General features: G+C 35.2%; 1 protein-coding gene and 1 pseudogene across 4 annotated transcripts in view; both read right to left on the minus strand.

Moving 5' to 3' along the window:
• The window catches only part of CRY1 (cryptochrome circadian regulator 1), a 102,782-nt gene that overhangs the window by 30,047 nt on the left and 46,091 nt on the right, over positions 1–26,644 (minus strand). For all 4 annotated transcript variants that reach the window (XM_036083145.2, XM_036083146.2, XM_078076516.1 and 1 more), the window contains exon 2: positions 15,006–15,114. In XM_036083145.2, the coding sequence (XP_035939038.1) occupies positions 15,006–15,114 (109 nt within the window). The remainder of the gene's footprint in view (positions 1–15,005; positions 15,115–26,644) is intronic.
• On the minus strand, positions 6,263–6,379 carry LOC118530019 (5S ribosomal RNA; annotated as a pseudogene).

Consider the following 26,644-nt stretch of genomic DNA (forward strand, 5'->3'; position numbering starts at 1 on the left):
TTTATTTATTTATTTGACAGAGAGAGAGAGAGAGAGACAGCAAGAGAAGGAACACAAGCAGGGGGAGTGGGAGAGGAAGAAGCAGGCTTCCCGCTGAGCAGGGAGCCCAATGCGGAGCTCGATCCCAGGACCCTGGGATCATGACCTGAGCTGAAGGCAGAAGCTTAACCGACTGAGCCACCCAGGCGCCCCTCCTTATAGTGATTTTCAATGTGGAGACTGTGACTTCAGGGAATTGTGATTTCCTAAGGGGGTAGTAACTTTAATTCTAAAATCTATTCTGATATATCTTACAAGAAAAAAAAAATCAACGGTAAGTCTACTATTATTTAACTCACTATATAGTAACACACTAATTCTCCAAACCTGTACAGTTTAGACAAGGGCTGTTCCCAATGGTGGGTTAAAAAAAAATACTACTATAAGCCTCGCAGGATATATCCTTATCTTTATGCATGCATCTTAAACATTTTTGGGCATTTGTTCTATTTTTCCTAGAAATAGCTCCTTGAAAAACAATGGATAAGCATATTTAAAATTTTGACAGACAGTGCCAAATTTTCCACCAGATATATTGTACCAATTCACACTCTCATCAGTAGTATACCAAAGTGCTTGCTCCCCATACACTTGCCAGTAGTATGTTAAAGGTTTTTAAAAACCACTAACATACAAATGGTATACACAGAAAAACAGTACCTCATTTTAAAAATTTTCCTTTCTTGAACATCTTGAAGAATGCATACCAAGCTGTCAATAGCTGTTACCTTTAAATTTAGGAGTGCAAATACGGTAATTATTTTTTATTTTACACACTGTTGCATTGCTCCTATTTGTTAGTTCAATCACATACTGTTTTTGAAATTCAGAAATAAAATAAGAGTAGGAAAGCATTATATTTGTTTTATAGTGAAGCAGTATAGAGTAGTAGTTAAAAAACATAGGATCTAAAGTCAGACCTCCTGAGTTCAAAGACTGGCTCAACTATTTGCACAAATGGCTAAGCTCTTCATGCCTGCTTCTTCATCTATAAAATGCGTAGAATGTGAGTAATGTGCTTAGAGAGTACCTAGCACATAATAAACACTATGTGTTTGCTACAGTAAAATGAAAAAAAAAATCATTATGTTACAGGGTTGCTGAAAGATTAAATGAGATAATGCATGTAAATTGTTAAGGACATAGTATACAGTTAAATGAATGACAGCTATTATTACTAGCCATTTGTATATTTCTTTTTTTGTGAGTTGCAGGTTATGTTTGCTTGGTTTTCTATTGCAGTGAATTTTTCTCTTATGGACTTGTAAGAACTCCTTATATTTTAATGATAGCAACCTTTCTTTGCCATATATGTTACAACTTTTTTTCCTAAATAGTAGTTTGCAATTCTATGATTTTTTTTGATAAATAATTTTTTAGTTTTTAGATAGATGATAGAGTTTAAGATAAGTCTGTTAACACTTTTGAAAAGGAAGAGAACGTAAGTCAGACACCTAAAGATCAAAATATAGACCACATTACTAGTAAAGATGAATTGGAGAAAACATACTAGGTTTATGGGCAGGTAAGCTTACTAATATTTTATCCCTGAATTAAACAGATTTATCCATCCAATGATAAGCATCCCCTTCCCTGCAGTATGGGCTACCCCCATAAAATTTATCACACAGGAGAAGAGAATAGGATGTGTGCTCACTTCAGTAAGTGAGAAGAAAAGGTACAATCTGAGCTATACTCACCTAGCTCCTTCTACTAAACTCACCAATGAAATCTTTCACTTCTTCCCTGGGGATAAATTAGTGAGTATCTCTCCCGAAGAAAAACGAAAAGCTAGGGAGGAGAAGGTTCCCCAAACATTAAATGTATTCATTTATACATCAAATATTATAATCTTTATTACAGGCCGGATACAATGCTAGGTCCCTCCCTCCTGGAGCTTACTGAGGAAGACTGGTGACACGGAGGTAAATTTAAAAAGTAAATACAGGGGCGCCTGGGTGGCTCAGTCGTTAAGCATCTGCCTTCGGCTCAGGTCATGATCCCAGGGTCCTGGGATCGAGTCCCACATTGGGCTCCCTGCTCGGCGGGAAGCCTGCTTCTCCCTCTCCCACTCCCCCTGCTTGTGTTCCCTTTCTCGCTATGTCTCTCTCTGTCAAATAAATAAATAATATCTTAAAAAATAAATAAATAAATAAAATAAAAATAAAAAGTAAATACATAATAACTATTAGAAAAAACCAGAATGCTATGATAGAGACTATGGAGATGAGGGTAAGCTGATAAGCTAATTATCTACTCTTTTTCTTCCCGAATTATGCTGGCAAGACTTTCAGTTAGTGGTGAAAGTTTATATCCTTGCTTTTCTCCCTATCTTAGGTGGAAAGCACTCAGTATTTCACCATTAAGAATGACATTCGCTATGTTTTTAATAGACAACTTTTATCAAATTAACATTTACCAATTTTCTATTCCTAGTTTGTTTAAAGTTTTTTTAAATCATAAATGGATGTTGAATTATATCCAATGCTTTTTCTTCATCTATTGAGATAATCATAGCTTTTCCTATATTCTATTAATAGGAAGGATCACCTTAATTGATTTTTATAATGTTGAACCAACTTTGTATTCCTGGGCTACACTAATGTAGTATTATTTAAAAATATTGGTAATTTCAATTTGTTAATATATTGTTAAGGATATCTGAGTCTGTTTCTGGCAGGACATTTGGCTATTTTTTTTCCTTAAAATTTCCTAAAATTTCTTCATCAGGTTTTGCTGTTAAGAGTTATGTTGGTCTCACAAAAGAAGTGTTTTGGGGAAGTGTTCCCAACATTTTCCTATGTTTTCTGAAAAGTGTTATAAAACTGGTATGATTTCTTTCCCAAATATGTGATAGAATTCACAACTAAAGCCTTCTTGGGCCTGGAGTTTTATTTATGGGAAGGCTTTCAATTATAAATTCAATTTCTTTAAGAGATATAAGGCTATTCACTTTTTCTTTTCTTTTCCTGAGAATTTTATAACTTGCACTTTCAAGAAGTTTTTCATCATTTCATCTTAGTTGCATAATTTATTGGCAATATGTTTATAATATCCTTTATTATGCTTTTAAAATTTAGAGAATCTCTAGTGATATCCCCCATTTTTTCTGGATAAAAGTGATTTTCTCCCTTTTTCACCCTGATCAAGATTGTTAGTGTTTATCAATTTAATCTTTTCGAAGACCCAGCTTTTGGCTTTGCTGACTGAATCAATCAGGGTTCAGTCAGGAAACAGAAACCACATCAGAAATTTGAACAGGGAAAATTTAATATAAAGAATTACTAGCAAGTAAAAGGTGGTCAACAATGACAAGGAGTAAAAGAGGAGTTAAGGCTACACTTTCCAATATGGTAGATAGTCAGTAGCCATAGAACTGGCTTCTGAGCACTTGAAATGTAGCTAGTTGGAATAGAGATGTGCTGTAAGAATAAAATATACACTGGATTCCAAAGACTTCACATGAAAAAAGGTTAAAATAGCTTAAAATTTTAATAATTTTATATTGAAAGGAAAATATTTTGATATACTGGGTTAAATAAAATATATATATTTTTTAAAAAGTAAAATATATTACTAAAATTAACTTCATCTGTTTTAAATTTTTACTTTTTTAAATGTGGCTATTAGAAAATTTAGAATTACATTATGTGGCGTCTGTTGTCCAAGGTGTCCAAAATTAGCAATCGCAGAACACTACTACCACCACTAAATGGAGGGAAAATAAGAAAATGAATTAAGAACTTCGAAAAAAAAGAACCCTCCACTGAGATTCACACCTCAATGCATGGGTTCTCCTGCCACAGTAACAGAAAACCTTCCCTGTAGGGAAGGAACTTGCCAAAGGGCAAAGCCAGACCTGGTTCATAGGAACAGCACACTGGGTGGCTGAGAAACTTGCTGCAGGGTGTAGGTAAGCTGGAGCTGGTCTGTGGAAGTGGCCTATCAAGGGGCAGGGAAATTTGCCAGAAGGTGTGGTTAGACTGGGGCTTGTCCAGAAGGGAGGCTGAGGTAAACACTACTGGGTCTCCCACATGCTCAACTGCCAGCTAATGTGCCAAGAAAAAAGCGAAAAGCACAAGGCTACCAAAACGGAAAGCCCCTTCTGTCCTACTATGACTTTGCAGAGAACCACCACCATCTCTCGACAAAACCTAGTATCAAGCCAGCTGACAAAGGAGAAATGTTGACAGCATCCAGCTTCACTATCACAAAGCAGGACGTAGAAGGGTGGATTAGAGCTGAGAGACAATAAATTGACTATTGCAATTTATTTTCTCTATTGTTTGCTTTCTGTTTCATTGATTTCCATTCCTCTGTTTATTATTTTCTTTCTTCTACTTACTATACTATAGGTTTGATTTGTTCTTGTCTTCTACTTTTTAAAAAGATGGAAGCTTAGTTCTTTGATTCCTTCTTTTCTAATAGAGTACTGAAAGCTATTAATTTTTCTCTAAGCACTGCTGTAGCTGAATCCCATGTTTTTTTAATGGCAAGTTGAGTTTTAATATTTTAAAGAAATTACCCTAATAGTAACACTATTTTTTAACTGAAGTATGTTGTGAATCCCATAAATTTTTGTATAGTTTTCATTAGCAGTTATAAATATTTGCAATTCTCTTGCTGTTCATTTTAATTCTACTGAAGTCAAAGAATATATTCTATAAGATGTCAGTTTTTTGAAATTTATTGATATGTTTTGTGGCTGAACATATGGTCTATCTTGGTGAATATTTCATATGCATTAAAAAAGAATGTGTAGTTTTGGGGTGTAGTGTTCTGCAAATACCAGTATACCAAATTGGTTGATAGCATTATTCATATCACCTGTATCTTTATTAATTTTTGTATATTCTATTAATAAGAGTTAGTTTGAGATTCACATATTTTTATGCTGTTAGTTGGTACATACACATTTATAATAGTTATATCTTCTTGATGTAAGATTGCTCTTAATCTCTGGTAATTCTGTCTTGAATTCTACTTTCTTATGCTTACTATTTGCAAAGTATTTTTTTTCAGTCTTTTTTATTTCAAACTGTTTATTAATTAAAATTTTTTTTAGTAGAGTTGGTACACAGTGTTACACTGGTTTCAGACCTACAACATAGTGATTCAAATGCTCTATATGTTATGCTATGCTCACCACAAATGTAGCTACCATCTGTGACTATAAAACACTATTACAATATCATGACCTATATTCCCTATCCTGTGCCTTTTATTTCTGTGACTTATTCATTCCATAACTGGAAACCTGTATCTCCTGTTTTTCATATTCTTATTTTTATTATTTATATTTTTTAAGATTTATTTATTGATCTTAGAGTGAATTAGAGCAAGAGAGAGCAGGGGGAGGGGCTAAGGGAGAAGGAGAGAGAATCCTTAAGCAGACTCCCCGCTAAGCAAGGCGCCCAAGGTCCTTCCCAGGACCCTGAGATCAGGACCTGAGCCAACATCAAGAGTTGGACACTTAACTGACCGAGCCACCCAGGTGCCCCTCTTCATATTTTTAAAATGTCTCTTCTAATCAGCATATAGTTGGTTCTTGCTTATTCTTTATCCAGTCTGACAACTTGTGCCTTTTAAATGGCAAGCTTAAAGTAGACCATTTACACTGAATAAAATTATTGATATAGTTGAGCTTAAATTTACCCATCTGCTTTCATTTAAATGAGTCAAATATTTTTAGTATTCCATTTTAAACTCCTCTATTAACTTTTTTGAAATAGCTCTTTATGCTATTTTAGATCACAATGTACATTCTTATCACTGTCTACCTACAAATCATATATTATTACTGAATAATGTAAGAACTTATAGATACTTGTATTTATTTTGCTCCCATCTTGTGTGATCCTGTTATAAATTTTATTTCTATATATGTTACAAGCCCCTTAATATTGATATTATCTCCTACAATTCACTATTAGTTGGTTTTAACCTGTCAATAGTCTTTTAAAGAAAATAGAATATATAAATATACATAACTAAAAATTTTAAAAAGCTGGTCTTTTATATTTACCCATATATTTATGTGTTCTTTCCTCTTTCTTGCAGATCCTGTCTTTCATCCAGAATGACCTCCTTTCACCTAGCAGAAGTTCCTTTAGTCTTTCTTACAGAACAGATCTGTTGGAAATGAATTATTCTGTTTTTGTCTGCCTGCAAATGTCTTCATTTTACCTTTTTAAATCTCTATCTATCTGTCATCATCTATCTGAGCCTATAGAACCAGGTATTCCCAGGCAGTCTCCCACCCAAGTACAAACCAGGTCCAACCCTGCTTAGCTTCTGAGATCAAACAATCAGGCAAGTTCAGGGTGGTATAGCCTTAGACTACCTTCTTCTTCTTCTTTTTTTTTTTTGTTTTTTAAAGATTTATTTATGTATTTTAGAGAGAACAGTGGGGAGGGACAGAGAGAGAGAGAGAGAGATTCTCAAGCAGACTCCCCGCTGAATGTGGGGCCTGGTGCAGGGCTCAATCTCACTACCCTGAGATCATGACCTGAGCGGAAATCAAGAGTTGGATGCTTAAATGACTGAGCCACCTAGGCATCACTAGCTTCTCTTTTTTTTTAAATGAATATTTTTGCTAAGTTAACAAAGTTGTCTGTAGGGTTTTGTTTTTTTTTTAAGATTTATTTTTAGGGAGAGAGTACGCAAGTGAGGGGAGGGGCAAAGGAAGAGAATCTTTCAAGCAGACTCCCCACTGAGTGAGGAGCCTGATGCGGGCCTCAATCCCACAACCCATGAGATCATGATCTGAGCCTAAACCAAGAGTCGACACCCAACCGAGCCGCCCAGGGGTCCTGTGTGTAGTTCTTTAAAGATGGCATTCAATTACCGTCTGGACTCAATGGTTTCTGATTAAAAAAGCCACCAACAGGGACGCCTGGGTGGCTCAGTTGGTTAAGCGACTGCCTTCAGCTCAGGTCATGATCCTGGAGTCCCGGGATCGAGTCCCATATCAGGCTCCCTGCTCAGCAGGGAGTCTGCTTCTCCCTCTGATCCTCCCCTCTCTCATGTGCGTTCTCTCTCACTCATTCTCTCTCTCTCAAATAAATAAATAAAAATCTTAAAAAAAAAAGAAAAGCCACCAACATTCTTATTGTGGTTCCCTGAATATGTCTTTTCACCTCTGGCTACTTATAAAATTTTCTAACTTTGGTTTTCACTTTATTGACTTTGATGTGACAAGACGTGGTTTTCTTTATATTTATGCTATTTGGGGTTCTGTCACACTTCTTGACACTGTGGGTTGATATCTTTTATCAATTTTAGAAAATTCTTAATCATTATCTCTTCAAACATTTTTTTTCTGTCCCAATCTCTCTCCCCTTTTTTTTTCTAGGTCTACAGTTTTACATATGTTAGGTTAGTGTCACACTCCGTTCCCTTTTTTAAAAACACTTCCTTCTCTTTGTGCTTCAGTTAGGATAATTTCAATTGCCAGTCTTCAAGTTCACTGCTCTTTTTTCTGCTCTGTCTACTCTGGAAAAGCCCACTGAATGAATTCTTCATTTCCTTCTTTTTAATAGTTTCCATTTTTATACTGACATTATCTTCTATTCACGTTTTTCACCTTTGACTAGATTCTTTAATATCTATAGCATAATTATTGTAAAGTCCTTTATTCTAATCCCAACATCTGCATCAACTGTGGGACTATTTCTACTGTTCTTTTTTCTTTCTTTTTTTTTTTTTACTTGATTGCAAGTCACATTTTCCTGCTTCTTCATGTGTTTCATAATTTTTGATTATATGACAGACAATGGTATAAAGAATAGAGATGGAACAAATAATATTTATCTCTAAAAAAAGCACATACTCTTGGCTCTTACTGCTAGAATTTGAATTACCGTAGTCTGTAATTGAGGTGGGGCTTGGCTTTGTTGCTGCTTTTGTTAAATTCCATTCACCACTGGGGTTCAAATATTTTGAGGGTAGGATCCAGACTTTTCAACAGGGCTCGGGATTTGAGCATAGACAAGATTCTAGATGGCTTTACAGCCCAGTCAATAGCATTACAAACTGTGTATCTCTCTCTGCTTTGCTGTCTACCCATCAGCTCTGTGGTTGATGGGGAATTCTCTTTGTATTCCAGCCCTGTCCCCCAATTTTCTGAACCTCTGGAGACATCTTTCTGTCTGTCCTGCTGTGTGTCTGGAGACATCCTGCTGTCCCAGCTTCAGTGGACTGCTACTTTGCACTAAGTGAATGCCCAGTAGCACTTCAATGAGGGATCTCTCTCAGCTCTTCTGCCTTGCCCCAGCCTTTGGTATATTGCCACTGGTACTCCACAAAAGTACTGTAGGAAAGAACTAGAGAGTGCGTATGAACTTGACTGTGACCAGGGTTTCCTGGAATTCTAATCTGCCATGTCAGTCCATGCATGACCGTGAAAAGCTTGGTAAATTTTGACAGGTTTCTTTTTACTCTCAATTATAGTGGATTCCCTTCTTTTTCTGCTGTGCCTCCATGGATATAGACATGAGTCTCTTTCCTATGAAAAGCGCATCTCTTTATGGAATTTATTTAGGTTTCTCTGTGTCCTCAACTCTCTAGCAGGTTAAAAAAAAAAAACCACCTATGATTTTGTGGCATATTCACTTTCTTCTCATTGTTGAGACATTAGCCTTAGCAACATATTTATGGACATCTCCTCTGGCAAGGGAAACAAAAGCAAATTAAACTATTGGGAGTACACCGAAATAAAAAGCTTTCACACAATGAAGGAAAACAACAAAACAAAAAGGTAATCTACTGAATGGAAGACGATATTTGTAAATGATATATCATCCAAGAAGAAATTAATATCCAAAATATATAAAGAACTTAATAAAACTCAACACCATCCCCCCCAAAAAATCTGATTAAAAATGGTCAAAGTACCCTCAGTTTGTTTCCTATAGTTAAGAGTCTCTTATGGCATTAAAGAGGGCACTTAATGTAATGAGCACTGGGTGTTATATGCAACTGATGAATCACTAAACTCTACCTCTGAAACTAATAATATACTATATGTTAATTAATTAGATTTAAATTTAAAAAATGGTCAAAGGACCTGAATAGACATTTTTCCAAAGAAAATATACAGATGGGCAACGGATACAAAAAAAGATGCTCAACATCACTCATCATGAGGGAAATGCAAATCAAAACCACAATAAGATATCATCTCACACCACTCAGAGTGGTTAGTATTAAAAAGACAAGAAATAACAAATGTTGGCAAGAATATGGAGAAAAGGGAACCCTGATGCAATGTTGATGGGAATGTGAATTGGTGCAGCCACTGTGGAAAACAACATGGAGGTTCTTCATAAAATTAAAAATAAAAATACCATATGATCCAGAAATTCTACTACTGGGTATTTACCCAAAGAAAATGAAAACACTAATTCAAAAAATATACATACCTCTATGTTTGTTGCAGCATTATTTATAATAGTCAAGATATGGAAGCAACCTAAGTGTCCAATGATAGATGGATGGATAAAGAAGATGTAGTATGTGTGCGTGTGTGTGTGTGTGTGTGTGTGTATATGTGTATATATATATATATATGTGTGTGTGTATATATATATACATATATACACACACACATATATGATGGAATATTACTCAGTCACAAAAAAAGAATGAAATCTTGCCATTTACAACAACATAGATGGACCTGGAGTCTATTATCCTAAGTGAAATAAGTCAGACAGGAAAAGGCAAATATATGATTTCCTTATATACGGAATCTAAAAAACAAAACAAATGAACAAACAAACAAACCAGACTCTTAAATACAGAGGACAAACTGGTAGTTGCCAGAGGGGATGTGGGTGGGAAGATGAACAAAATAGATGAAGGGGATTAAGAGGTATAAATTTCCAGTTATAAAATAAGTAAGTCATGGAGATGAAAAGTACAGCATAGGGAATATCATCAATAATATTGTAATAACATTGTATGGTGACAGATGGTGACTATACTTATGGTGAGCACCGAGTAATAGATAGAATTGTTGAATCGATATGCTCTACACCTGAAACTAATGTTACACTGTATGTCAATTATACTTCAGTAATAAATTAAAAAAAAAAAGAAAAGAAAATGTAAGTGAAATCATGTCACTCATGTTACTCAAAAATCGCCATGGATTCCATTTCACTCAGAGTAATAGCCAAACTCTTAAATATGGTCTATAAATAAAGTCCTATGATATGGCTCCTTGCAACCTCTCTGACCCTTTCTCTCCTTTTCACTCACTGCTTCTAGCTATGCTGGCCTTCTTGCTATTCCTAAACAAGTCATGGCACACTTCCACACGAAGGCCTTTGTAACTACTGCTCCCTCTGCCTGCAACATTCTTTCCCCATGCTGCAGTGATCTTAGCAGCTCAAAATGACAGATTCTCACAAGTCTGTCAATTAACTAGATGGTGGTTCTGTTGGGTCTCACTTGGGACTCACCTATGAGTTTGCAATCAGCTGACAGCTTGGCTGGGCCTAGAGGATCTGAGATAATCTCTCTCCCACATCTCAGATCTTGGTGCTGCCTGTTGACTGGCCTTCTATCTCTACATGGTCTCCCATAATTTGATATTCTAGCCCATATTCCCTGCATAATACAAGAAGCATTCCAAAAGGGCAAAGGCAGAAGCTTCAAGGTTGCTTGAAGCTTAGAATTTGGAACTCAATGTCTTCCTTGTCAGTTGGTCAAAATAAGTTATATGACCAACCCAGATTTAAACGTGACCTTTTGATGGAACAAGGTGCAAAATGTTGTGAATTCACAATATCACACCCCAGATATTTGCATGGCTCAGTCCCTTCACATGTTTGCTACATGTCATCTTAGAAGTGAGGCCTTCCATGATTCCATATAAAGTAATTACCTTCCCCTCACCTTGGCATTTAATACTCCACACTTTATTTTAGCACCACCTGACATGCATATTTACTTGTTTATTATCTGCCTCCTTCCCACTATCATATAAGCTCTGCCAAGGTAGGAATATCTTCTTTTTGGTTCCCTAATATATCTGCACCACCTTGAACTCTGCCTTGTACATAGTAGGCACTCAATCAAGACCTGCTGAATGAATTCCCTTATTCAAATGAGCATGTACTATAAAATAATAAGGCAAGAATCCAAAGTAACTCAAAAAGCATAATACAAATTCTATGCATGTGAAATATTAGTGGCTTTAGATGTTCTTTGATTTATTCTAAGATTTTGAACAGAACATTTTGTTACATTTCAGTGAGTCCATCTATACAGACTTTAGTCCCTATTTCTTGAATATAATGAGAATGTTTTAATGTTTCAACTCTTCATTAAAAGTTTCTGCTGGGCCCAGAATGTATATGGTCTTGGTAGCTTACCATTCTGGCACCAAATGTGGAAGCTGCAAGATTTAACTGCATAATAACAATAATTTAAGTAAGATTCATATGATTAATAGCATATCCAAGTTTTGCCTACATTAGTGTCTGCTAAGTTTATCATTTCTTCAGAACATAAAAAAAGAAGTTAAAAAAAAAGTCCTATATTAAGTTCAGAATTTAACTGGGAAAAACTCTAAGTAGAAAACACATCAGAAAACAACAGTTTATCAGACATATATGTAAATATGTGTATATAAAAAAAAATAAAAATACTCTGACCTCATCCCTAAATCTACTCAATATAAACAGAATGAGTGAATGCTATAGAGAGGAGAAGATATATACTAGACATCAGTACTGGAACCACTCTCACCATCCCAATCAACTAAAGCACTGTTATCAGGTCTAAAACAGTTTTACCTTCCATGTGGGAAATAGGATTACTTACCTATTAAAAATTCTATTTTCTGTACTAGAATAATAAAACTAGAGACAATAATGTAAATGAGTCAGCTGGTTACCAACAAAAGAATCTTTTCTCTCAGAGAAACGGGTGTGTGATGGTGAAGGGGTGGGAAGGAGACCTGCTTTTTATTGTATATCCTTTTAGGCTCTTTTTTTCTTTTTTTCTTTTTTAAACACATGCATGTAGCACCTCTAAACAAAAAGTAAAAATAAAAACATCAACGCAATTTAAAAAAAGGAATTAATTCCCTCTCTGGCTCTAGACATAGTATATAATCTGAAAGGAAGTTTTCATAAGTGGCATTTTACATAGTACATAGCCCAAGGAAAAATCAGAATAAAATGGTAAGCACTCTATATGCCTTATGTGTTTCATGTATCTGTATTTTATGGCCCATGTGGAAATCACTGCTTCTCTGCCAAACTGACAAAGACCGGGATAGCATCTAAAGATGGTAGGTAGTTTAATCCAATAATGTTAATTTAGGTAGAAGAAAACTTAAAACTAAGAATATAAAAGATTTGCTACCTTAAAACAATTTTTTTAAAACAAGTAAGTAAGTTTTGTGATTTTATTTTATTTTATTTTTTGGTTTTAATTCCAATATATTCAACATACACTGTTATATTAGTTTCAGGGGTACAATGTAGTGATTCAACAATTCTATACATCACCCAGTGCTCATCACAAGGGCACTCCTTAAATCCCCATCACGTATTTCACCCATCCCCTTACCCCCACCCCCCTCCTCCAGAAACTATCAGTTTGTTCTCTATAGTTAAGAGTCTGTTTCTTGATCTCTTTCTTTTTTTTTTTTAAAGATTTTATTTATTTATTTGAGAGAGAGAGAATGAGAGAGAGTGAGCACATGAGAGGGGGGAGGGTCAGAGGGAGAAGCAGACTCCCCGCCGAGCAGGGAGCCCAATGCGGGACTCGATCCAGGGACTCCAGGATCATGACCTGAGCCGAAGGCAGTCGCTTAACCAACTGAGCCACCCAGGCGCCCTCTCTCTCTTTTTCCCGTTGCTGATTTATTTTGTTTCTTAAATTCCACATATGAATGACATCATATGGTATCTGTCTCTCTGATTTATTTTGCTTAGTGTTATACTCTCTAGCTCCATCCATATTGTTGCAAATGGCAAGATTTCATTCTTTTTTATGACTGAATAATATCCCATTGTATATATACACCACCACTTCTTTATCCATTCATCTGTCAATGGACACTTAGACTCTTCCATACTTTGGCTATTGTAAAAAAATGCTGCTATACATGTAGGGGTGCATGTATGCCTTTGAATTAGTTTTTATATTTTTTGAGTAAATACCCAGTAGTGCAATTACTGGATTATAGGGTAGTTCTAGTTTTAACTTTTTGAGGAATTTCCATATTGTTTTCCATAGTTGGCTGTACCAGTTTGCATTACCACCAACAGTGCAAGAGGGTTCCTTTTTCTCCATATTCTTAAACACTTGTTGTTTAAGCTTTGTTATTTTAAAGCAACAAAGTCCTCTTAGGATTCATTTTACTTATACCACATGGATTTAGAGATACATACACTTTTACACTCATGAGTTGTTGATGAACTATTACACCATTGTTTCTGATGTGCTTTCTACTCAGAATTCTTCCAGGTACCTAGATTAAATTCTGATTCTAAGTAGCCATAGTAGTAAAACATACTTTGATAAAGTAAATCTTCACTAGTCAAAACTGCTGCATTAGCCAAATCCTAAACATTAAAGGTTTCTTTCATACCAGTGAAAAAGATTAGGTAGTTTATTTGACTCCCAGCACTGGGGACATTTTCATTCAGGGAAAGGAACTGTTCTCTTCTGCATTAGAAATAGGAACATTACTATAAAAAAAAAATTGATGAATCAAACAGCTGCCAAAAAAAAGAAAAAAAAGGCAGATATACATTAGAAATTCTAATGGTAGGAAAGAGGAAGGGATGGATAAACAAGAGATAACCAGGAATCAGCTTCTGGTCTGAGCACTTCCATGACCTAGCTGTATGACCTTAGTCAACTCTTTTAACCTCTCCAGGACTAATTTTTTCATTTAGAAAAAAGAAAAAGAAGGGAGACATAAAACAAGGAGATTTAAGATTCTCCTTAAGTTAAAAAAGAACCCACAAAACTACAGTTTTGTATTATTAGTAGCATGTTGTTCATTATAGCCCTTGGACCCAAAAAGTTCTCATATAAGAATTATGCCAAAAATGTACTAGCACATGTGAGCAAAGATATTTGTATCTGGACAAGGATGTTCACTGACAGCATTATTTGTATTAGCAAAAGCCTGTGGAAAATGACCAAATGTTCAGTAGACAGCTTGTTAAAGAAATCATAGCATACCTACACAATGGAATACTACAAAGCCATTTAAAAGACTGAGGGAGCAGTAGGAAACAACCTCTAAAATACATGGCCATATGAATAAAGCATGGCACAGATGGTATAAAATATAGTGCGTCTTTTTTTTTTTTCTTCAAGATTTTATTTATTTATTTGACAGAGAGAAACACAGCGAGAAAGGGAACACAAGCAGGGGGAGTGGGAGAGGGAGAAGAGGCTTCCCGCGGAGCAGGGAGCCCGATGTGGGGCTCAATCCCAGGACTCTGGGATCATGGCCTGATCCGAAGGCAGACGCTTAACCGACTGAGCCACCCAGGCGCCCCTATAATGCGTTCTTATCTTGGTTGTTAAGAAGGGGATGTTAACATACACAAAAATGCAAATTTATATACACAGATGGACCTACAGGTATTTTATATATGTATATATAGACACATGCACATATATATTCTTATTAATGCAAAAAATATTTCTAATGCATACACAAGAAACTGGTAGTAGCTGTTGCTTCTGGGAGGGGAACTAGCACTTTAAGGCAGAAGTAAGATTTAAGTTTTTACTGTAAACCACTTTTTCGCTGTCTGATTCTACCATGTGAAGCTTTTATTAAATAAATTAAAAAAAAACATAAAATTTTTTTTAAAAAATACTTATATTTCCCATACTTTAAATTACCTCAAATACCTTACTTATCAAATATGTGTTTTCTCTGAAAAAAGATTATTATTTTATGCAAAGATTTTTCAGATTACCTTAAAAAGCCTGGGAAACACATCTGCTGGTTGTCCACGAATCACAAACAAACGAGAATTTAATTTTCGCAGATTGGCATCAAGGTCTTCAAGACATTGAAGCAAAAATCTACAGAGAAAAATATTATTAAAATTCTTAAACATGTATACTTAGAAGATATAAAGTATTACAAAATCACGTTATTCTAAAAACTGACATGCCAACCCCATAATTTTATTACCTCTTATTATCTTATTATTTCTAACTGATCTGTAAATTACTGTTTCCAGAGATCATACTTACAATTTTCTTACTACAACACAAGTTTCTCAGTATTTTAATGAAATTCCTAAATTAAATCACTAACTTCCATTAAATAATAGTGAGTGAATGTTAGCAAGGTTTAATTTGTAAGCATAAAAATTATATAAATTAAATGAATTGATTTCATTGTTTCATTGATGAAATGAACTCAAGTTCAAACAGAAAAGCCACATTGAAAAATCTAGAACATTTTTCTACTGAAAAAAATGGAAATATCCTATTTAATCACTCTGAGCAAGTGAATAATTTAAGAATTTGAGTATTAGGGGATACTGTAATCATCTATGAGAGAGAAAACATGTCTATATTCAAGTTTCTTATCTAATTAAAGAAACTGATTAAATAGACATGAAATTATGTGGCATAACTCTGAACGCCAGATTAATTAAAAAAGAAAAATTCCATGCAACAGGTGGGCTTTTCTCAATGAAGTAAGTACCAACAAGGCTTACACATGATAGTATGTTGAGAAATTCTGGGGTAGTACCGGAAGACTGCTCACTGTGCATCTTTTATTGTAAAGAAATGGAGCAGTCTCCAAGAGGAAATCTGAAAGAGAGGTCATCCCTGGAAAATTCAACCTCACTATTTGCCTCATTTCATCTAGATTCTCTTCCCCTCAGCTGGACATACCTTATTTCCTCTTTACTCTGCTCCTTTCATGTATCTGAACTTAAGGTTAAATATGTGTCTGCCTTTTCCACAGGCCATGTGTTCTCTGAGAATAGTGATTGTGTTTACTTATGAGGAGAAGCTAATACGAATGAAAAGGCACATTTCAGAAATGCATTGTCCAATATGGTAGCCACTATGCACATATAGCCATTTAAATTTAATCAACAATTCAGTTTCTCAGTCACACTTGCCATATTTCAAGGCCTCTGAACAGCCACATGTGTGCCTATTAGTTACCATATTGGACAGCACAGGTGAAGAACATTTCTATCACTGCAGAAAGTTCTACCAGACACCATTATTCTAGGAGGCTGTTCAGTTCAGATCATTTGCCTATTCTGATACTATCATTTCATCAAGAAAGTTTTGTTAATTTTTTACAGTTGTAGTTATTACTGACATCAGTATACCTAGTCAAGTTTGATACTCTTTTCTATTTAGGAGCCATCATCTCTATGGGTGTGGGAACTCGTGAGGACTCATGACTATATATATCACCTTTATTTTTTTTTAAAGATTCTATTTATTTATTTGCCAGAGAGAGAAAGCACAAGCAGGGGGAGTGGCAGGCAGTGAGAGAAGCAGGCGCTGAGCAAGGAGCCAACACGGGACTTGATCCAAGGATCCTGGGATCACAACTTGAGCCGAAGGCAGATACTTAACCGACTGAGCCACCCAGGTATCCCCCATCATATCACCTTTAGTAAGTTGCACAATTGTCTTTAAACAAATAGAAAACAAATCTTTCTATCTTCACATTTATATTTCACCTCACCCCTGTTCTGTTTGGGTTTGGAGCCATCGCCCTAACACTGACCCCTACCCTCAACTTACCACTACAAATGTGCAAATACTCTGGGGGAGAAGATTGTTGTTATTTTTATACCAATACAAAAGTACCTGAATTTTATAAAATTATCCATAACTATGAATATTTTTCATGTTTGGTGATAAATGTTTATTACAAAACATCTAGTTTTATGTATTTGCTTGGCAAAAGAGTTTTTAGACACTGTAGCAGTCAGATAAAAAATTAAGAGGTTGAATGAACTAGCAATTTTAAGTTTTCTTAAATTTAAACAGTACAAAACTAAAATGTCCTGGAAGGATAATCCAAGGCAGAGATAATTCTCAAATCTCTTTTGTGCCATTAGTTTCAGAATGGAAATGTTTCCATATGGTACAAGCAGGTCAAGGATAGATGGGAAAAAATGGGAAAAGAAAAAAATCTGATTAATGCATAAAATGAACAAGCCTGGATTAATTAATAATTGGCCTTTTATTTTTCCCTTTCTTGTTCACAGGCTAAGCATTCTTAATACTTTTCAATAAACACCCTATGAACCAAACATTGGAGAGAATGATATGAACTGAAGCAATGTCTTACAATGGAAAATGCAACCAAAGAATTAGTTTTGCTTTGGTACTGCATAAAACAAAGGAATAGATATATTTAAATATGGTGTTTTTCTTCCATAGTATGATATTTTTCTTCCACAGATGTTATCATTTATATCATTGTAATTTCACATAAAAATTAGAGAAGTACAGTGGACTCAAATATAGGTACTTTATTTTTTTTAAAGATTAAAAAATTTTTTTTATTTATTTGACAGACAGAAAGACAGCGAGAGCAGGAACACAAGCAGAGGGAGTGGGAGAGGGAGAAGTAGGCTTCTCGTGGAGCAGGGAGCCTGATGTGGGGCTCGATCCCAGGACCCTGGGATCATGACCTGAGCTGAAGGCAGATGCTTAAAGACTGAGCCACCCAGATGCCAAATATAGATACTTTAAAAAAGAACATTGTACCTTTCCACTGTGACTTCTGAAACCAAATGCATATATTTTTTTCATAAAATAAAATTTACTTTGCACATATTTACTTATGTTATATGTACATAAGAAAATTATTAGAAGAATACTTACCAAGCTGTTAATAATAGCTACCTTTGGGGAGTGGGAATCTGGGGTGGGACTGAAGATGAAACAGGCTTTTTTTTTTTTTTACTTCATAAAAAGTATAAAATTGATAATGAGCATACACTCTTTCAGAGTAAAACAAACTGAGAAATACTGTATCTACTATAAACAAGGTTTAATACAGAGTGAACATCTTTTCAAAGCAAGAGACATACCTCTATGGCATCAATTTTGTTGGTTTCATGGTATTCCATTACATGGATATCACATAATTTAACAACTCTAGCAACAAATTACTATCCTTCAATCAATCCTGAAAAGTTCTAATTTCCTTATCTTTATGGCGGGGATAGTAATAGGACCCATATCACAGCATGTTGTGAGAATTAAATTAACTAATATATGTGAAGCTCTCAGAACAGTGCCTGATCCATAATAAGCACAATTACCTGTTATCTATTATTTTTGGTCCTCTCCTTCCTAGCACTTCTGTTCTTGGTATAATAATTCTAGCCCTTATTATCTCTTGCTGGCATTATTTATTGCAATGTCTTAAAATACATTTTCCTACCAACATCTCTTCCCCACTCTAATCCATTTTATACGGTACACCAAATCTTTCTGACGCACACTTTCCTGTACAAAGGTCTTCAAAAATTCATTCCCTAAAACACATAATTTTGTTTGGCCACTAACTTAGGGTTCCAGGTTCATTTCTTACTATTCCCCCTTCCTTCTCACCAAACCAAACTACTCTTTTTGCCACATATCCACTCTTCTGGAATTTGCTCCATGATCTTCCCTCAGCCTAGAATACCTTTCCCAATTTCCATCTCTTCAAGTTCATATACAACTAATCTTCAGTCTTCCAACTGAAAGTAATTTCTCCATCATCTAAACTATTAAAGGACATATGGAACTCATCCTCGAGAAACGTTCACATTGTACTTTACATTACAGCTATCATATATACACAGCACCTTCTCCTTCTGATGGATTCCAAATTAGTATGTGTGTCTCATTCCTAACTATGCAGTTTTCTTAATGTGTGTTTTGGTTTCTACATTTGGCAAACAAATATCATGTGATCAATACAATCTGTTGAAAAGATTAGAAATAGGATTAAAAAAAAACCCATAGAGTTGTCTTGTATGACTGTTGAAAAACTAGAAACACACACACACACAAAAAAAAGAAAAACTAGAAGCACTATAAAATCACCTAGTAGAATTACTAGCACTTGGTAGATATTCATCAGCATAAGCTGGTAGCGTAAGTTATCATTATTCTCCTCTTGGAATAATTTATATTTCCAAAAAAAGGAACACATATTTCTATATAAATACCTGGGAATGAGAACATAAGACAATTAATTAGTTGGATGCCTACATCTACACACATAATTGTCTTGGATTCATAATTTCTCCTGAATGTGACTTTGAACAAAGGTTCAATGAAAATCTTTCCCAGTGACAAGGCAAATGCGAACATGAATAAGTATATAACAGGAGCAAGGGAAACAAAAGCAAAAATAAACTATTGGGACTACATCTTGGGACTTCTCTTCTTCACTCCACTCCACAGTGAAGGGAAACAATCAACAAAACTAAAAGACAACTTATTGAATGGAAGAAGATATTTGCAAATGACATATCCAATAAAGGGTTAGTACCCAAAATATATAAAGAACTGATACAACTCAACACCCAAAAACCAAATAATCCAATTAACAATGGGCAGAAGAAATGAACAAACGTCTCTTCAAAGAAGACATATAAATGGCCAACAGACACATGAAAAGATGCTCAACATCATGCATCATCAGGGAAATGCAAAACAAAACCACAATGACATACCCCTCACACCTGTCAGAATGGCTAAAGTCAAAAACTCAAGAAACAAGTGTTGGTGAGGATGTGGAGAAAAAGGAACTTTTGTGCACTGGTGTGGGAATGCAAACTGGTGCAGTCATTTTGGAAGACAGTACAGAGGTTCCTCATAAAATTAAAAATAGAACAACCTTATAATCAAGTAATTGCACTACTGGGTATTTACCCAAAAAATACACTAATTCAAAGGGATACATGCACCCTTGTTTACTGAAGCATTATTTACAATAACCAAACAATGGAAGCAGCCCAAGTGTTGATCAATAGATGGATAAAGAAGATATACAGATATGCATATATCATGGAATATTACTCAGCCATAAAAAAGAATGAAATCTTGCCATTTGCAACAACATGGATAGATCTAGAAAGTATAATGCTAAGTGAAATAAGCCAGTCAGAGAAAAACAAATACCATATAATTTCACTCATATGTGGAATTTAAGAAATAATACAAATGAACAAAGGGGCAAGGGGAGAAAAAAACAAACCAAAAAACAGACTCTTAACTACACAGAATGAACAAATGGCTTCCAGAGGGGAGGTCGGTGGGGGAATGGGTGAAATAGGGAAGGGGATGGAGAGTACACTTATCTTGATGACCACTGAGTAATATCTGGAATTGTTGAATCACTAAATTTATACCTGAAATGAATATAACACTGTAATATTAACACTGGATACAAAACTTTTCTATATATATCTCAAGATATAGTACAATTAAGATCCTGAATCAACTAATCTCTAAGTATATAATTCCTCCTTGATAATACCATAAAATGAAACCTCTAATATCCTAGGTTCAAAGTATCAACTCATTGACATACAAGATTTCTTTTCAGTGCTGAAGGGATAGTGTTACTTGAAAGGGTGCTATATAAAATCTGACCTTTCATCCTTTACCCTTAACTGGGAAGAGTGAGTTCTGTCAGAGTTCAGATTCAGTGTGTTCCAGAGAACACACCAATTTCAGCCTTTATATATTACGGTTACATGTGCCTCAGAACAGGCATCCAATATTCAATGGAATAATTCAATATAATACATTGAAAATACACAGGGTACACTTTTAACAGGAATATATGTTCAGATCTTCTCTTAATATGGCATATTACTATACCCATTTGGAGGCTCAGTTAATAATGCTATTAACTACATGCAACAAATTACTTTTAAAGGCCAAACAGTAGTAAAACTCACTACATCTCTTTGCATAACTGTATTACCTACATAGAACCACAGTTCTCTTGTTATTTAATTGCATTACTAATTTGCATCACTTCAAAATAGAAAGGGTGTTAAGAAAATATACTTCTTCAGTTTAAACATATTAAAGACTTAAAAAAAAATCTCCAGAGATCACTAATTTATTGCTAAAAAAAAAAAGTTACACGCAGTGAGTTTCCTTATACCATTTCCAACAGATGATTTCAACATGAATCAACAGAAACAGTTTCTTAAAGTAGGTCATTGCTATAGCAACCAGTGGGTGGTTTGGTATACTCCCCATCACAATGACCTACTTTCTAGCCTGTGCTAGAATAGCTTTATATAACCAGAATTTCTAGTTCTGTCTATAAAATAGTCTAAAAAAGGCAATGATGAGATACAACATAATCCCACGGTTGTTGAAAACAAGGCATACAAATTAACATGTATCATACCAGAATAAAGCCATCTGGTTCTGCACTTTAGTTTATAAAATATATCTTATCACATGCTCAAAGATGAAAAATACACTTAGAATATCTGAATCAAAACAATTCATTGCTAATCCTAAAGAACTAATTTAAGGAATATAAATTAAAATTAAAATCACATGTAAAATACCTTCTGTCCTCTGCATGAACAATAGTCAAATTTTTAAAAATTGAAGTTCTGGACATATTAATTATAATGAAAACAAGTAAAGAATCTTAGTCATTAACCAAAGTCTATGATGTTTTATTAGAAAATTTTAAAATTATAAATAGCAATTTGCCTCTCTATAAATTGAATAAAGTTTGCATATACTTTTTTCTGGTTTGTAACAAATTTTTGGTGCTTTCATCTAACTTAATCATTATTCAAATTGTCAGAATACTTTGTGATACACATTTCCCCTAAAGAGAATAGCTTCGGGGCGTATGGGTGGCTCATTTGGTTAAGCGTCTGCCTTTGGATGGCTCAGGTCATGACCCCAGGGGTCCTGGAATGGAGCCCCATGTCAGGCTCCTCAGCAGGGAGCCTGCTTCTCCCTCTCCCTCTGTCTCTGCCCTTCCTTCCCACTCATGTTCTCTTTCAAATAAATAAAATCTTAAAAGAGAGAGAGAGAGAATACTTTAATGTTCTATAAAGACTAAATGTATATTTTTAAAGTAAATTTTTTATTTTGCCAGGCTCTAATAGTCGTAAAACAGTGAACTTATAACATGACACAATGTTGCTTTTTAAATAGATTTTATTTATTTGAGTGAGCGAGAGCAAGTGAGAGAGAGAGAGAGAGAAAGAGAGCGCACAGGCCAGGGGAGAGGCAGAGGGAGAGAGAGAAGCAGGCTCCCCACAAGCAGGGAGCCCAAAGCGGGGCTTGATTCCAGGACCCTGGGATCATGACCTGAGCCGAAGGCAGCCGCTTAACCATCTGAGCCACCCAGGTGCCCCACAATGTTGCTTTTTATAACAAATATTTTGCAGTGCTCTCTTCTAAATTCTGAAATTTAAATAAAAATTTAAAAGAAATTATAGATAAAATAACATATCTATATGTACAAATTTAAAGCATTAATGTAATGCTTTACTGTAATATATGGCAGAAATTAAAGGAAGGTCATTTATATTTTAAAAAGGAGGAACATGTACTTCCAAATGTAAATATCTGAGTATGACAAAAGAAGACAATGAATTAGATGGCTGCCTACACCTACATCCAGAATCATTTTAAATTCAATAGCTACAAAAACGGACTGACATTTATATTAATGGTGACTCAAACACCATGAGTGGCACTGCCTTTGGTGACATGATTTTCTGTAATGTTGAGCAAGACTTAGTAAAATTCTGGACAAAACAAAGTACAATCTTTCCTTGATTTACAAAGGTGATAAATATATTCTGGTAAAACTCAATATATATCACTCAGTGTGTGTGTGCATGTGTGTGTGTATATATATATATATATATATATATACACACACACTCAGTATATATATTAAATATATATATCTTATTTCATAAGAAATACCTAGCATTTACATATAAAAATGGATTTAGGCTCTAGATTCAGAGAATTATAAGTTTTTCACTTACATGTAACATCTGGTAGAATATATGAAAGTTATTGGCACTCAAGACAATAATTTATCCTGAGAGACTATCCTGAGCATCGCAAGAAGTCTTTCATTCTTGGTCTTTCTTCACTAATTCCACTGGTGCCCTCCAATCATTGTGAAGAACAAAAATGCCCCCACAAATTCCTAAAACATCTCTAAGGAGTTTAAAGATTTATTTGTCAGAAAGAGAGAGAGAGCGTGCAAGAGTGAGTGTGCACAAGCAGTGGGAGCAGTAGACAGAGGGAGAAGCAGGCTCCCTGCTGAGCAGGGAGCCCGATGCGGGACACAATCCCAGGACCCTGGGATCGTGACCTGAGCCGAAGGCAGACGCTTAACTGACTGAGCCACCCAGGCATCCCAGGAGTGATATTATTCATTATTCACATAATTTCACTGATTTGAGAGATACAAGATAAGTGATAGGTATGTCCAATACTCGAGCTGAAAATCTAGAAAAGAAACTTAAAAATATACATGATGTATATGCATGAATATAACAGAACCTGCCAGGTAGAATGTAATATATATTATAAGAGATATGTATGGATAACATTAATATTGCTTTTAAAAATCAAGAGGGATAAATCACTTCTGGATTTCTCTTTTTGAGATGGGGAAAAATTTAGGCAAAAATTTCAAAGATGTGCTGATTGTAGAGAGAGGCCTTCCAATATTAATATAATTTTAATAGGCAGAGATAGGGAGGGAGAATTACTGACTGCTGGACTGTAACGTCCTTAAAGACTAGGACTAGATCTCTCTCCCTCTGCCTGTCATTCCACCCCCTCCCCCGCTTGTGCGCACTCTCTCTCTCTGACAAATAAATAAATAAATCTAAAAAAAAAAAAGATGGACTAGATCTCATTCACCACTTTCCACTGCCTAGACAATGCTAATATATAGCAGAAGTTAAAAAAATATTTATCTAATAACCTACCAAATAAATTCATGAAGGCAAGAGAAAGGGAGTTTTTTTTCAAGTTTTTATTTAAATTCTACTTAGTTAACATACAATGTAATATTAGTTTCAGGTGTACAATATAGTGACTCAACACTTCCATACAACACCCAGTGCTTATTACAACAAGTGCACTCCTTAATCCATATCACCTATTTAACCCATCCCCCGATCCACCTCCCCTCTGGTAACCATCAGTTTATTCTCTACAGTTAAGAATCTATTTCTTAAAAAAAAAAAAAATCTGTTTCTTGGTTTGCCTCTTTGTCCCTCTTTGCTTATTTGCTTTGTTTCTTCAATTGCACATATAAGTGAAATCATATGGTATTTGTCTTTCTCTGACTTATTTCACTTAACATAATACTCTCTAGCTCCATCCATGTTGTTGCAAATGGCAAGATTTCGTTCTTTTTATGGTTGAATAATATTTCATTGTGTGTATATGTATGTATGCACATGTGTGTATATCACTTCTTTATCCATCAGTCAATGGGCACTTGGGCTGTTTCCAAATTTGGCTATTGTAAATAATGCTGCTATAAACATCCGGGTGCATGTATCCCTTCAAATTAGTATTTTTGTATTCTTTGGATTATTAAATACCTAGTAGTGCAATTGCTGAATCGTAGGCAGTTCTATTTTTAACTTTTTGAGGTAGTACTATTTTTCACAGTGGCCGCACCAGTTTGCATTCCCACTAAGAGTGCAAGAGGGTTCCCTTTTCTCCACATCCTCGTCAATACTTGTTCCTTGTGTTTTTGATTTTAGCCATTCTGACAGGTGTGAGGTGATATCTCATTATAGTTTTGATTTGCAGTTCCCTGATGGTGAGTAATATTGAGCACCTTTTCATGTGTCTGTTGACCATCTGGATGTCTTCTTTGGAAAAATTTCTGTTAATGTCTTCTACCCATTTTTAATTGGATTATTTGTTTTTTGGGTGTTGGGTTTTATAAGTTCTTTATATATTTTGGGTACCAACCCTTTATCAGATATGTCATTTGCGATTATCTTCTCTCATTCCACAGGTTGATTTTTAGTTTTGTTGTTTCCTTTGCTTTGCAGAAGCTTTTTATTTTGATAAAGTCCCAATCGTTTATTTTTGCTTCTATTTCCTTTGCCTTAGGAGACATATCTAGAAAGAAGTTGCTATAGCCAATGTCAAAGAGGTTGTTACTGCATATGTTCTCCTCTGGGACTGTTATGGTTTCAGGTCTCACATTTAGGTCTTTAATCCATTTTGAATTTATTTTTGTGTATTGTGTAAGAAAGTGTTCCAGTTTCATTTTTTTGCACGTTGCTGTCCAGTTTTCCCAACACCATTTGTTGAAGAGACTGTCTTTTTTCCATTGGATATTCTTTCCTGCTGTCAAAGAGTAATTGACCATATGGCTGCATGTTCATTTCTGAGTTTTCTATCTGTTCCATTGATTTATGTATCTATTTTTATGCCAGTACCACACTGTTTTGATTACTACAGCTTTGTAATATAACTTGAGGTCCAGAACTATGATGCCTCTGGCTTTGTTTTCTTTTTCAAGGTTGCTCTGGCTATTCGGGGTCTTTTGTGGTTCCATACAAATTTTAGGATTGTTTGTTCTAGCTCTGTGAAAAATGCTGTTGGTCTTTTGATATGGGTTGCATTAAATGTGTAGACTGCTTTGGGTAGTACAGACATTTTAACAATATTTGTTCTTCCATTCCATGAGCATGGAATGTCTTTCCATTCCTTTGTGTCATCTTCAATTTCTTTCATCAGTGTTTTACACTTTTCAGAGTACAGGTTTTTCACCACTTTGGTTAGCTTTATTCCTAGGTATCTTACTGATTTTGGTGCAATTGTAAATGGGATTGATTCCTTAATTAGTAGAAAGGGATTTTTAAGACTTGAGTCAATAGTCAATAGAAAGAACATTCTCTGAATGTTTGTACTAGGTACTTTACATATATTTCCAACAACTTTACAAGCTATCTCATTTAAAAATGATCAATCTAAAACTCATTAAGGACATTTTCTGAAGTAACTCAGCTAAAAATAAAGTAAAAATTTTAATTTGAATATGTCTGACCCCAAACCCATGCTCTTTGCACTATGTAACGCTACTCTCCTACAGGATATATAATAATCTAAAATGTTTTAGGGAAACTAGTTTGACAGCTTTAAGGACATAAAAAAGATGGCCAGAAAACAGTTTCTGCCTTCAAGATGATGGACAAGCATGTGTGACATGGGACGCCTGGGTGGCTCAGTTGGTAAAGCGTCTGCCTTTGGCTCAGGTCATGATCCCAGGGTCCTGGGATTGAGTCCCACATGAGGCTGCCTGCTTCTCCCTCTGCCTGCCGCTCCCTCTGCCTGCCGCTCCCCCTGCTTGTGCACACGCTATCAAATAAATAAAATCTTTTTAAGAAATAAGGTTGATTTCTCACTCATGCTATACATTGATTGCAGATCAACCAAGGCATTTCTGCTCACATTTAATTGGTCAAAGCAGGTCACATGGCCAAGCCAGACTTCAAGAAAGCTGAAAGTACAAAATAAAATTCCTGCAGGAAGAGACACCAAATAATGGTAAACAGAATAACAT

The sequence above is a fragment of the Halichoerus grypus genome, chromosome 6 (genome assembly GCF_964656455.1).
Source record: "Halichoerus grypus chromosome 6, mHalGry1.hap1.1, whole genome shotgun sequence".
Taxonomy (NCBI): Eukaryota; Metazoa; Chordata; class Mammalia; order Carnivora; family Phocidae; genus Halichoerus; species Halichoerus grypus.